General features: G+C 44.0%; 1 protein-coding gene across 1 annotated transcript; it reads left to right on the top strand.

The window, feature by feature from the left end:
- The first annotated feature begins 1,196 nt into the window (after positions 1-1,196).
- On the top strand, positions 1,197-13,360 carry tmem170b (transmembrane protein 170B). Its single transcript, XM_041053738.1, has 3 exons — positions 1,197-1,686; positions 7,781-7,951; positions 9,586-13,360. The coding sequence occupies exons 1-3, from the start codon at positions 1,506-1,508 to the stop codon at positions 9,714-9,716; spliced, it is 483 nt and encodes a 160-aa protein (XP_040909672.1). The 5' UTR covers positions 1,197-1,505; the 3' UTR covers positions 9,717-13,360.
- The last annotated feature ends 1,257 nt before the right edge of the window (positions 13,361-14,617 follow it).

The following is a 14,617-nucleotide window of genomic DNA, read 5'->3' as shown; positions in this document are numbered from 1 at the left end:
ATGAATTCCCTCATGATCCAGCAGCCTATTAAATCCCACTCTGTTAACCTTTGCATTTAGAGAAAATTCTACAGACTCAAAAGATGTCAAATGTCAGATATTTCCTCACCCTCATACCTCTGAACTGGGACACTTCTTAAAATACTGCACTCCTCAGAGAAATGTTCTAGAACATTCAGTGTGTGCATAACACTCAGGTTCCCTCCCTGCCTTCCCACATATTATTATTTTTTCTTTCTTTCTGACGCTCATCTGTGTGAGAGAAAGATGTCAGACAAGTGTAAAGCTTCACACTATTTAAAATAGCCTTCATCTGTTCTCAGATTCTGTCTTAATCCTACTGGGGCTGACGGAGCAATTCAATTCTCACTGTTTGTCTGAGGTAGATGCTCTGTGAAAAGAGGGCTACTGTATTGTCTAGTCCACCTCAGCATTAAAAGTTTGGATGTATTTCAACATGCAGGCCATTATACTTCAAATCAAGCCTTTGGAAGTCATATTTTGTGTTTTTTCCCCAGCTAAATCTGCCACTAAGACTGGCTATCCCTTTGTGTCTTGCTCACATCCATCCTATCATTATTATTTATTATTATGTCAGGCGTTTTGGGGTGACGTGGCAGGAGCCAATCAGCACCACGGAGAGCTCCTGCATCCATCCGTCGTCATGGGCAACGCCCCGGTAGTAGCCTGGCACTTCATTCGTCAGGATATTTTAAAACAACAACTTAATAAACATAAAATAAACATTACATAACTATTTTTGAAACGTGTATGTGTGTATGTTGTACATGTTACGTGTTATGTTATGTGCGGTTGTGATCCTCAGTTCTGATTGGCTGAGTAACATTCGGTACCGTTGGAAAAGCTCGTGCCACCTGCGGTAATAGCCACACACAGGGCTCTTGTCTGTCGCTTAGCAACCGCGTTGTTTGACGTCCGGTGAAGAGTTAGCTAAATTGTTGGCGGTAAAACAATAAAAGATTATTTTTTTAATGATGTTTTTAGCATGTCACAACTGTGTGTATAAAGATAGTAGTGCGCCGATGAAGATAATCGTATGTGATTCATAGCCTATCATGGCTTATGGCGTGATTACGTTCCTACCGCTGTCCCAGCGACTACGCACATTTTCTGCGCAAACGCCACTGTCCTCGCTTTTGTTCCCCATTCATAAAGCGACTTCAGTATCCTGAAGATGTGTCAACGTAAACTGTAAAAACCCCCCCTTCGCAAAAAAAAGGGACAGCTGGCCCTTTAAGGGTTATGTAGCAGGGTTAGCCGATGTAGGACGAGCCGACGGTGCGTCTGCCTGCCTGCACTCCCGCTGCTATCCCCATCATGGCCTCCACGCAGCCGCCACCGACACCACCGAGGATGAACCGACCAGCTAGCGGCCCTTCCCTTCCCGGTGCGGAGACGGACGTCAAGCCGAAGCAGAGGCACCGGTAGAGGCGAGCCGCGCCGGGGAGAGCCGCCTCACATCCCATGCCACCCCGGTCTCCTCCATGCCTTCGTCTAAAGCCAAGTACAGCTATTCGATAAAGAGGGGTGCGAGCCCGGGCGGCGGCGGCGGCGGCAGCGGCGGCGGCAGAAACATGACAACGAACAGGGATTATTCTGTTAATCTGTCGGTGCAGCAAGTGCTGAGCCTTTGGGTGCAAGGCACGACGCTGCAGCACTTCACAGGTATGCGGAATGAAAGGTGCCGTTATTTTTGCTGTTTTCATGTGTTCGCACACAAGCCATCACCATCAGCAGCATTTACTGTAGAGTTGTAAAGCGTGTAAAGGGTTGCTGCTGGCATCTTTGCGCGTCCATTTTAAAGCAAAAACATAGATCTTTATATGTGATATTTCTGCTCACATGCTTAGTGAGCAGAAAGGGCAGAGATGTGCCCACGAAAAGGGGGCATCTGTACCACTTCAGACCCCCCACACCCCTCACCCAGCTGGTGAATAATTGCTGGTGATGCCGGCCGGGCCACAACAAAAATGCCACTCCTGCATCCACGCGTGGGGAAGCAGTGGATGACACGAAAATAATCACACCATACGGCTAATTAATCATTCTCCTGCGTGGATGTGCCTTGACTGTGTAGTAAATGAAGTGTTGTCTTCCCCCCTCCCTCCACCTCCTCTCTTTGTCTTGCAGTCCAGTAATCAAGGGGCAATTAGAGGCAGCATCCTCAACTCTGGGCAGGATGTCTGCCTCTAAAAATAGTGAGGATGAGTTAAAATCCAAGCTTTTTTCAAGGGAGTTTTGAATGGCAGGGCCAGGTCATTCCAGATTTAATGTGGGTATTAATAACCTGGAAATGTGTGGTTGGATCATCTTTATGGACTGATAGCTGAAGTGTCAGTTCTTGCTACACATAATAAAGTATTAAGGTGCTTCTTTCATAGTTTTTGTCAACAAATACTTGCACCAAAAAAGGGAAAATACCTGCTTTTGACTCCTGTCTTGTTCACAGTCATTTTATTTCACATGGACACGACTGACAGTTATACCCTAGATGTTCTTTCTCAGATCGAGGTGATGATCCACACCTTTTCTTAAGGATGGGTATCTGTGCTGAGGAGCTTCATTGCAGATGAGCTAGGGTAAAACAATGGTCAGTCAAGTGTACACAAGATTTAAAAAAAAAATAAGAATGTAGGAGCATAAAAATGAGTATATGGGCTTTTTTATCTTTCCTCTGCAGGCAGGCTGAACTTCCTCAAAAAGACACAAGACAACAAAACTGCTGGCCACCATCTGTTCCAAACAGTGTCATTATTTGAGAAAGTTAGATTAAAAAAAAAAAAAGTATGTGATGTATACAGAAACAACAGGATTGATCTTGTTGTATAAATACAGGATAATAGAAGTTTAAATTCCTCCCTGCAGAGTGAGAGTGAAGCAATGGCAGACATGTGGTCATAGCTGAGTTGCACAGACCCATCTCGAAACACAGCTGACATCCTGTGTTGAGAAACACATCAAGCTGTAACGAAAAAAAGAGGCTGTTAATGATGCTGACTCAGCAGGAAGCCGCAGCGCATGTAGAGGCAGAGCTGCAGCAGCGAGTAGAAGACTGTGAGTTGCTGACACCCAGGCGTTGGTGAGCAGGGTTCACGAAACTGCCACCCGATCCCCCCTCAACCCCACAGTTCACCAGCCACGTGAAAAACGACCTCCTGGGACATTAGATAAGGTCAGGGGGAGAGTGTGTGAGCCTTAAACAACAAGAGCAATAGGCTCTAGAAGCAGATGTAAACTTTTAAGATACATCAACCTCTTTAACCTTTCTCTGAGGCCTCGGGGAGTCTCTGAAAGAGATGGATTTCCTGTTTATGATTTGTGTGCTCGCAGCAGTTTCAGTTCAACAGACCATGAAAAGAACATAGTTTGTTTTATCGTTTGCTAATACGAGTGTACAAGAGCTCATAATAGTCCTCCACTGTACTGCAGAAAATAGACTTTTACTGTATTTGCAGATTCTCTGTTTCTGTTAGGTCAACTTTAAAGGGTGTGTTCACTGAACATATCTACATGGTTATATAACATGCAGACATAGGTTTGGTCTTAAGGTCCCAGGCTTTAAAATGTCCATTTTGGAGATTTTTAACTCGGTGGACTAATTTCTACTTTCTGCAAAAAAACATCTAAATGAATATGTTTTATTGGAACTTAGGCCTTTTAAATGACTGTGCAATATCATAATTTGTTTAGAGATGTCTGGATTTCACTGCTGACTTATCAGATATCTATTTTTTTTTAATCACTTCCTGTCACTGACACAGGTTTGCTGTGCTCCCCCGGCCCTCTTTTAACATACCATTAAACTGGAAATAGGGCTTGATGATATGATCTCAAATTAATTGTGTCACATTTATCTCAATAACAATACTTTTAATGCCTTTATACATTAGGTTATGATATTTTAATTCTCATGCTGGCTTACTTTTTAAATGTCTGCAGTTATTACAGTATGATCAGTTAAATATTCTGGATTGGACTTGAGGCTGATTGGTTGGTTAAAACCAGTGTTAGAAATCAATAAGCGGTAAAGCAAACTGTAAAGTTAGGTCACTATGAGATGCATACATTCGATAACGTATTAAATTCAGTTTATCATCCGGCCCTAATTGGAAACAACTTCGACGGAGTTCTTCGAGCAGTGTCCGGAACAAAGTCAAGATAGTACCAGCTTTATCACTGCCAGCCAGCCATATCCCAGCTCTCCTTCTCCCTCCGTGCCGGGACAAATCCATCATTCTTCCTCCTGATGAGTGAACTCAGTACCCTTGCGGGGCTCCTGCTATGGGAGTCTGCAGCTTGGCTGGTTCATGGTCGGCATCAGCCTGCATGCTCATGCAAAATTTCTTACCTGACCTCTTATCAAGGGACCAAAACCATGATTCCCTGCTTTTTTGTATGGTTCACTCTAAAGCTGCCGTGCTGACAAAGACCTCAGTGTGTAGTTGCGGATTAGCAGAAGTTAACGCCGTGATCTGACTGTGTTTTGGCCTGTGCTCGCTCGTATCTCTGCACATGACACAGCACATCTCTCACCCCATCGGTGCTCTGAGCTGTGGCCACCTGCACCGCTGTCCCCTGAAATTAAACGTTCAACTCGCCTTCCAGCATCTGCTAAACTGAAAAAAATGACCTGCCAAGAGTCATTTCTATGAGCCAGAGTAAATAACGAGCCATGTATTTCCACTGAAACATTTCACCCGACCAATTTTCTCTGTGTAGTTGTTCATTTAAAGCTTGATCACATTACATCAGGCTTGTAATTCATCAGGAAGTGAAACAGAAATTCCTCAAACTAAAGTATTTAAATGTTGCTCCAGATGTCCTCAGACAGCGTGACAGGTAACTCTTACCCATTTATCCACCGGAGACAGATTTTACTGACATTTAGTTCTCAGTGGGTGCTCATGTCAGAGTCCGTCCATCACTGTTAGTGCTCAGCAGTGGTAGAAGAAGTATTCAAATAATGCAAAAGTACTAGTGCTACAATGGAGAAATGCTGCAATTAAAACATACAAGAGGTGGGGTTTGTGGGACATGCCGTCCTGTGGCCCCACATGCTCCCGTGCAGAGCTCCGTTTAAATCCGTCCAGGCTTAAGTTTGGTGACAGATGCCCAGCATGTCATGCATCTGGATCACCGGATGAGGGATCCTAATGGGAGCAGGCTGGGATTTCTCTGGGTACTTTTCATTTGGCTGGCACGGCAAAGATGGAAGAGTTGTATTTACCAGATGAGACATCGTATGTACTCGTGACGCACCATATCTCAACTGTCAGATGTGTAGAAATGATTCAGTAACAGTTCAAAGAAAAACACCTGGCAACTGATGGCTGCTGCTCCAGCACTTATTATAGATATGTTGCAGTGTAAACATGTTTATCGCTAGAGCACTAGAGTTTTCATGCATTATTCCGAGATGGTTAGCCCTTCAATGGGTCGATTGGTTGATTAGTTGATCAGTAGAAAATTGATCAGCCACTTTTTTGATATTTGATCAATTATTTTTGTCAGTTCAAAGCCAAATTTCACTTGTACCAGCTTCTCTAATGTGAGAAATTATATGTTCCACATTTGTAAACTGAATTTCTTTGGGTTTTGAACTGTTGGTTGGACAAAACAAAACATTTGAAGACATTGTATCACCCTATTTAACATTTAGTTTTTTGACAAAGTTAGTTGCAACTCTAGTCTGAATAGTATAACGATTTGAAAATCCTGATCCTGATGGTTGACCTCAGTCAGCGAGGACAGGAGGAAGTGTAATTAGCAGAATGGAAAGCACCCACTGTCCTCTACTACTCCCATCGCAGACATCTCCCTTCTCTCTTGGTAGATGGACGGTGATGGTTTTAGAAAGACAGCAGTGGATGGCCTGTGATTCGTGACCTAACTGTGCCCAGTCATGCAGGACAAAAAGCCGTTGTGTTACTGTGCTGTCACATCTCTCTCTGCCCGCCCCGACAGCTGACTGCCAGATCAATAAGTAGATGTAGGCGCTCAGTCGACTGTGGAACAACTAGGTTAAATGGATATGCTAAAGAGCTCCTCCTGGGCTCCAGCCTTGAGAAATACTTGGTAACAGAATTGGGTCTTGGGATGTTTACACCACACAACAATGTCACGTTTCCTGTTTATATGGCTTCGTCCAAACAAAACAGGCTCGGGCCTTTACACAACATTCTAGTGCTTTGGATTGGTCATTCTTATCCGTGCTGGACGCCGCCTTCCTCAGCTGATCTCTTTTCTTCTTGAATGATCTCATGGCCAGCTGGCTTCTCCTCGCTCCCACGGTGCCAGTGGTTCAACGCAAGGCCCCTCGCTGGCGAAGTGCGATGAGGCCAGAGCTCTTTATACAAAGCCGGTTGTGAGACAGAGAGAAAGAGAGAGAGAGAGAGAGAGGGAGAGAGAGAATTAGGGATGAGGAGGAAGAGGATGAGAGGGATTTTGAATGGGGCTGACCTCTGATTTGGTCCAGCTTCTCTAAAGCTGTTTACTTTAATTACTTTCTTATGGACTCATTCATTAAGGCAGCGCAGTCGGGACCCTGTAGGGTGCATGATGTGTTTTCTCAGAGATAACCATTGTCTGGTGGGCCTCGGTGCATAATTAGATGAATTTTTGGGCAGTTTGGGAATTTAACAAGTTCAGCTGTTTAGTTTTGCAACGTAAAACTGTGATTATAGATATTCTGAATTGTGCATCATCAGTCCAGCTGAAGGCCTCAAACACTCACAAACAGAGACTAGACTGTAAGCTATTGTTTCAGATTTTCCATTTACTGCTTAATGTCTAGCTCACAGCAGCTTGTCTGAAATCTCACTCTGTGTTTTAAACATCTCGCCTCAGCTCCATTACTATGGTCGGCTGCCTCCTTGATGAGCCATGACTTAGACTGTGGCAGCTATAGACTGAAATCCTCCCTTGGCTCTCAGCTACTCGTGCAGCTCCTACAGTATCTCTGCATCCCGATCTGTAATGGGTAAATCTGTAAAATGCATCAGGAAATCTGCCAGTGGCCCACGTAGCAGCGGAGTATTCTCTCCGAACAATAAAATCTGCACAACAAGGATGCTGTATCTTTACCTACCCCGGGAGGAGTATCTATCCTATTCTTCACTGTGATGAAAATCCTTATGGATCAGTCTTTTTTGGTTCTAACTTTGGTCAAAGAAGCACTCTACTGATTTAGTATTGCTCTGACCATAAAGTTGAGGGACGAGAAAAGGACAGAAAATGAAAGAATGGTAAAAATCTAAGTAACAGAGGCTGATAAATCCTGATCTGTAGTGTTGGGTTAGCTCCACAAGCATTGGCTCCTACATTTTCCATAGTGCATCTGGATAGAATCTTTGATTAGATCCTCCCTGTCTAGTAAACACTCATCTGAAAAGACAGTTCTTTTTTTTTTATGAATGTGTCATCGTCGAGCCCAGGATGACGCTGATATAACCCCGACCATATCAGCGTATATATGTTTATGCTCAGTTTACGATGCTACAAGACAGGAAAGAAGCAGCAAAGCAGTCAAAGTGTTACCGAAGCATTTACAGCAAAACGCACCTAATGTTTCAAAAGTAAAAGTGCTCAGTATGCATCAGCACTGCTGAAGCATAAATATATCGCTCCGAGGGTTCCTCCATCTGTTCAGTCAGAAACACTGCGGTTGCTTCGAGTTTTTCCCGTTGTATTTGCACGTTTTCAGGCTGTATCTGATCAAACATCCTGCCTGTGCTGTGTTTCGTCTCCCTCTCCCTGTCAGAGATGTGGTACTGGGTGTTCCTGTGGTGTCTCTTCTCCTCGCTCTTTGTCCACGGGGCCGTGGGGCTGCTCATGTTAGTCATGCTGCAGCGCCACAAGAGGGGCCGCCTCATCACCCTGGTGCTGGTCAGCGTGGGTTTCCTGGCCTCCCTCTCCGGAGGCGTCATCACCAGTAAGTCCAGTTACTCAACTTTTGGTTTCTTGTTCTTCCTTTTTTTTTTTTTAGACTGACCTCAACAGCATTCAGTGTCCAGTCATCCAGAAAGAGAAGGGAGGTGACAGGGAGGGAAAGAGAGAGTGGGATGTTGGGAGTTTGTGTGTTAACTCCTGTCAACCAGAGGAAGACATGTCCTGACAGAGAGACAGGGAGGGAGGGAGAGAGATTTCAGACTTCTGTGTGTTTTTTTTTCTTTACCTTCCTTTTTTGTTTATGTAGCTGAGGAAGCTTTTACCGTGTCTGACTGATGACTAAATTCACTGAATTAAATTTTCCGGTGTTTTTTTGCTTTTTTTATAACTGATGTTGTGAGGGTGCAGAGGGGCATTCAAGTTATGCACACCCAGGAAAAATTATTGTAATGAAGGCGGTTCTATTGATTAAAGAGGATAAAGAAGCAAGCAAAGATACACCAGAACTCACTGTGTGCAGGATGAATGCATTATGGTTTAAAATATAATATATTTTTTCTGGTACTGATCGACTGTACTGTATCACAAAATGGCAAATGCATGCAAAATCATACGTAAAACGATCAAATCGTTGTCTGGTATATTGAGTTATGTTCGACTGTTAGACTTTAAATCAGACAAAACTCTTCAAATGTGTAAAACAAACCCTGCTTTAATGCCTTTGGTTAGTTTTAAAATGCAGTTTGAGTTACATGTATATGATACCCCTGAAGGTCCCGGAATTATAATACTGAATTATGGCACAGCAGTAAAATAATCAATATTGTAGTGATTCATCTCCCAGTTGTAGGTTTACACTGCATTTTCTGTCCATCCAGTATGTGTGTATCCGCTGCTGTCTGCCTGCTTTCTGCCACCTTTTTATTGTTATTTGTTTATGTAAATGCATCCACAGTTTGTCTGGATGTTACCAGATGCACCAGATATTATTTAGGCCTCGCTTTGTCTTTCATTACCTTCCACTCACCGGAGCAGAGTGTGATCACAGGGTGTGTAAACAGACCTAAATCTCTCTGAGCGTAGGGCAGGAGCTCACTGAATGAATCACTCTCCATCACAGATGCAGGCCGTCCCCCCAAAATAGAAAGACACTTTATTATTAATGTGTAGCAATCAGGGAGAGCAGACTATTGACTGTGAGCACACACACACACACACACACCCTCCTCAGTGTCTCCATGTGTTCATGAGCCTGGCTTCGAGTCAAAGGAAAGGTTATGTAGGGTAGAAGGATCGTCAAGCTTTAAAGCCCCCGAGTACTTGGTTGCAGGTAGCGTGAACGATGGTAGGGTGAGCGGCGAGTCAACACAGTATGTGGCTGTTAAGTGAATACACGTGAACGCTCCATCATCTTTTAATAAATGCTCACAGGCAGACGACTGAAGACTTGACAGTGCAGTGCTGATGGATAGAAAAGATGAGAAAGGATGAGTTTGTCCTCTGTGCTCCTCACAGTCTGAGATGTGTCAGTATTTAGCTGATTAGGATTTTAAATTCAGGACTTTTACTTGCGGAGCATTTTTAAAGTGTGACGTTGGTAATTTTCAGTAAAGGATGTGAGCACATCTTCCACCGATGGTATTAACGCTGCTGATGTGGTTTTTTTTCCTCCCTCAGGCGCAGCGGTGGCGGGGGTTTACCGCGTGGCAGGGAAGGACATGGCACCGCTGGAGGCTCTGGTGCTCGGTGTGGGCCAGACCACCCTCTCTGTCATCATCTCCTTCTCACGCGTCCTGGCCACTCTGTGAAGAAAACCCTCAGCACGCTGAAGGACAAACGCTGACACGAGAGGAGAGTCAATGAATCGAGCCAGTCAGACACTTAAAAGGCGCCCATCGTGGCCGGTTTGTAGAGGGAGAGGAGGCAGAAATGCTCTGGACCTTTAGGGCTGGACGCAGGACAGAGCGCCCCCCGGTGTCTCTGTGCTGTTACTGCCACAATCACACTGCAATTCAGAGGGAACTCAATGCAGGCCGGTTGTCTTCATGTTGAAGAGATGGCGCCATCCTCAGCTTCTGGACTTGAAAGCCATGTTTCGGGTGTTACATCAGTTCTTTGTGCCAACGGCCTTCTCTGGGACATCCCGATGCCTTTGTGGCCACTGACTCTTGAAGGCTTTCTGTTGCACTTGTGGGGGGAAAAAAAAAATCTATTTTTTAAAAAGTGAAGCAACACTGACGACCTGTAATAACGATCTAATGATCAGCGTGAGAACAAAAGTTGAGTGACGAGGAGAGTTTAGGGAGCGACAACCCAACAGTGTTCATCAGCAAAAACACCTTCTTCATCAGTACGAAGTGTCACCTCCAGGTCTTCACAAAGCTCAAGTACAGATTATCATGACCATTCCTTTTCCTTGAACGGCTTAAAAGCTGCACCATCCAGCTCACGAGCAAGATGCAGCTTTGAATTTTGCACTTTGTAAATGTTGGAGACGCTCTTTGCCTGAGAGGTCTGAAATCAGTAGACGTGGAGGAGAAAACCAGCATCAGTGCAACGTTGGGTTTGTCGTGTTGAAATATTGACTCGTTGTGTGCCAACCAGAGATCTGAGTGGAGATGTTTTAGGAAATACAATTATTCACTTTCTTGCCCAAATGTTAGATGAGAAGATTGATAGTGCTTTTATGTTTGTACAGTAAATACAAAGCGGGAACAAGGAGACGGTTGGTGCATGCTGACCCCACACTAAAAGATAATTGGGCAGTTTTTTGGTCTGATTCGCTCCTCGCAACAATCACAGGGGTGCTCCTGATTCAAGCCTGGTCTGAACCAATTATCTGTCCATGTGATCCTGTAGTGTGCGGAGTCTGCAGACATAATCTGGTTGGTGTATTTTGTTTCAGACAAAGCCAGGCCAGCTGTTTCCGGTCTTTATGCTAAGATAAACTTAACAGCCTCCCAGTTCCAGCTTCATTTCTACTGGACACACATGAGAGTGGCATCAATCTTCCCTAACCCTCATCAAGAAGGCGAATAAGCGTGTTTCCCAGCATGTTGAAATATTCCTTTAAAGTAGACAGAGAAAGGCCTGGATGAGCCCTCATTAGTGCAAAGCTGTTCGCTTTGCCTTGAGCAGGTTTAATTCAGGTCTGGTTTGAGTTAGACCAGGATTCTCTTAATCAGGTTTAAAGAAAGGTGCATTGATATTAAAAAGGGTTGTTTTGCTGCTTGAGAGTCAGCTCTGGTATATTTTCAGAGGAACTGTTCTGCGTCTGCGAGTCCGGGTGCAGATTTTCTGTGATAACGTTGGAATGCAGCCCTCCTTGGCCCCGATGTAGTCTTACAAACACTGTCTGCACCGCTACAGAATAAACCCCCCACCCACCCGTGAGGAAAGCCATCCTCCCTGGAGAAGGTCAGACAGATTGTGCTGCTCAGATGGCCATTTTTCTATGGCTCCCTCTTTTCTTTGCGTTGTTTATTAACCCATGTTCCTTAAGTTTAACTTTGCATATTGCACTGAATTTAATCTGCCTTGTTTTAGCACAGTGTGCGATGATGCGACTCTGGTGTGACCCAATCCAGTATTCACAGTTATTACACACAGGAAAGACACCAATAATTTTGTTTCACATATGAAGAATGTGCTTGAAGCTACTGTACTTAGTTCTTCACTGATAGAGCTGAAGAATAGAAAGATACACTGGTTTAACTTTATTGCTCATTACTTGGCCCATGAGTCCTGTGTACACAGCACCAAACCCAGGGTGAGAGGAGTTAGGTTGTAATGCCAAAGTATCACACACATTTTTAGCTTTATTTCTCAGATTTTTTTTTGCTCATTGAATTGATATCACAGCCTAGAATTATTTGTTTTATTCCGTTTTAGAAACATTTGCACATTGGCTCGGGTATCAAACGGACCCCAAGACCTGTGGTAAAAGTTCATAAAACCACAGTTGATGTGAATTTGACATTTAAAAAAAATGGATGTTAGTGTTGTTAAGTGTGTGTACTGTGAGGCTGTGAAGGTAAACGGCATGTATTTATGTGAGTTATGTAACTGACATGGCTCACCTTCAGTACCAGCGTAGCACACAAGAGGGCGATATTGCACAGAAATGAAGCGGCAGCAGGAGCCTGGATGCCTGAGAGATGATTGTGGATGTTGCTACAGAGTGTTTTTATACAGACAAAGTGCTTCTGTCCTCATTTCCCCCCAAAATTAAAGAGTGAAATCAACATTTGGAAAATGTAGAGTCACCTGAAGCCCCCTCACTATCCACTGAACGCTCTGCACATTGTCCACACCACCTGTTTTGAATGTTTTAGCTCAATTTTCAGGGACCAAATGTGAGTTGCTGCTGATGACTCACCTGCTGTCATAGCAATGATATCTCTGTGAATCTGTTTGTGGGGCAGTTTCTGCATGTGTTGTACGTGTGTGTGGTTCATAGGAGACGTGACACGTGAGTGTTGTTGTTGCTGTATTTGGTGTCGGTCCGTGTGGTTGTGCATGTGAGTAGTAAAAGGGGATGTTCATTTATTTTCTTTCATTAGCGGGGTTGTTCACATTCTTTAGCGGACCCCCCCAAAGCGTCAAAAAGGGTGAGGACGTAATTGCAGGTGACACTGTGTTCAGAGGAGGCGTCACAGCAGTTCACTGAGCAATGTCTTACATAATGTGTTGGAAATCTTTTTGTCTGCTGTGTTAGAAAATGACTTTTCTGCAGGACGAAACTGCAAGAACTGGACTGAGATTGTTAGGTCAGTGCACTTACTGTACATCCTGAGCTGTATATAGCCACAGTGTACAAAGTCTTCACCAGAAGAGTGCGTATCACAAAAAAAAAAAAAGTGTAACCAACAGCTGAAATGAACAAGCTTACCACTGGATAGTATTTTGATATTCACACAGTCGGCGTATTCACACCCAGTGCCATGGCCGGTCATGAAGACTATTGTTTTTGGGTTTTGTTTTTCCCGCTCCAGGTTTCTGTGATTCAGCCGCCCGTGTGTGTACTGCAATATCTAAGGAGACACCCAGCGACTAATAATACCCTCTAGACTTTTAAAAATGCCATCGCACTGCAGCGAGACGCCCAGCTCAATAATCCTGTCTCCGTCATAGGCTTATAACTAAAGCTGCCCCCTCAGTCCACTGTCGTCCAAATGCCACATATTCCCCTCGGACACATACTGTGTACCCGCTGTGATTGCATGTGCAGTGCAGCTCAGATAATGTGTGAATGGACTAAACGGACAATCCAACAAGAGACAATGTTGTACAAAAACCCAAAGTGGCACTTGTAGATAATGTACAATATGTTCTTTTTTAATTTTGTACCAGCCAAACCGCTGATATTTATAACTATTGCCTATTTATGTACAAATTGTTCTCCTGTACATACTCAACAGTAAGTTGAAATAAAAATCTTTTGCAGTATAAACTCTCAGGAGTGCTATTTCCATTCTTTACTGCCTTTTCTTCCAGTAGCTGCAGCAGAGGTGACTGTTTTCCCACTTTCTGCATCAGTCTTTTAAAGGAGCAGTCTAAAAAAACCCTTGTTGATAACATCACAAGACCCACTTCTCCCCTTTCTCATTCCCTTCTTCATCCATCTACTGTCCACCTCCTCTGTGCCCTTGTGGTGTACCATCACTCTCCCTCCAGCTTCTGGCTGCCTCTTCACTTTGTCCTTCCGGGTTTTTGTCTGATCCTCACCTCCGTCCTTTTTCCCGTCATTACTTAGAGGTGAGAGTGCATGGAAACACTTCATTAGCTGAGGACAGAAAAAAGTTCTCCCTGTTCACTTAAACTCACAGCAAAGTTGTCAGTGTTAAAAATCAGCGCCAGTCAGTTTCGACGTCCACAGTCATTTAAATTCTTTCAGATCATTTTTGGACGGAGTGATATCAGCTCTTTAAAGGCCGGAAAAATTCTGCTGTGTCATGTGGATCTGATCCGATCTTGAAAATCAGTCACGATGGCGTCTGCGGCCTCAATCAGCTTTGAAGTGAGGAATGCTGAAGATTTTCCATTGTTTATTACAGATCTAAGTATAATTACTCATGTTTTGTACTTAAATACAGGCCACTTTGTACATTTCAGGGGGGGGAAACTGTACTCCTCCTGTATATAAAATCATTGAAATTAAGCACATGCAACTGTGCTAAATTATTCAAACCAAAGAACAACTTAACAGAAAACTGAAGTACTTTTTACCACACATCTTTTACTTTACTCACTTGTTTTTGCAAATGATTTAATCTGTCATGAATACAAATTCGCTGCTTGACTGTAGTTACGCAGAATCAAACTCATTAGTATTAGTTACTGTATTCGCCCTCTGTGAATGTAATCAGAGGGAGCATCGAGCTTGTACACAAAGCCCGGTTTGTGAATGCATTAATATTCTCTGCGTCTCTGTTCCTCTTGTCCTCGGGCTTCAGAGGAATCATCTCCAGTCATGGCTCGTCTCCTGGTGGCACCGGGGGCAGACGGAGCTCATCAGAGAGGAGGCCACTCCTGGTACGGCTGCAAGCCACTCCGGCACTTCACTGTGCCGTACGTGCTCTCCCTCAGTAACCATTTTTAGAGAAGCAAAATTTGTGTTTTGTCTTCTCCGGGCGTGAGGAAGTTGGCTGTTTTCATTTGGTGGTATGATACCCAAAAAAGCTTCCAGTACGTGATGCCTCATCATTGT

The sequence above is a fragment of the Toxotes jaculatrix genome, chromosome 13 (genome assembly GCF_017976425.1).
Source record: "Toxotes jaculatrix isolate fToxJac2 chromosome 13, fToxJac2.pri, whole genome shotgun sequence".
Lineage (NCBI taxonomy): Eukaryota > Metazoa > Chordata > Actinopteri > Toxotidae > Toxotes > Toxotes jaculatrix.
The sequence above is the reverse complement of the archived record's forward strand: the minus strand, read 5'-3'. Positions and strand labels throughout refer to the sequence as shown.

What these genes read in the sequence shown, in the direction of transcription:
- tmem170b (XM_041053738.1), top strand. Translation starts at nt 1,506, where the DNA reads ATGCCTTCGTCTAAAGCCAAGTACAGCTATTCGATAAAGAGGGGTGCG. An exon ending in GACGCTGCAGCACTTCACAG is followed by an intron (nt 1,687 to 7,780) that starts GTATGCGGAATG and finishes TCTCCCTGTCAG; the next exon opens with AGATGTGGTACTGGGTGTTC. An exon ending in CTCCGGAGGCGTCATCACCA is followed by an intron (nt 7,952 to 9,585) that starts GTAAGTCCAGTT and finishes TTCCTCCCTCAG; the next exon opens with GCGCAGCGGTGGCGGGGGTT.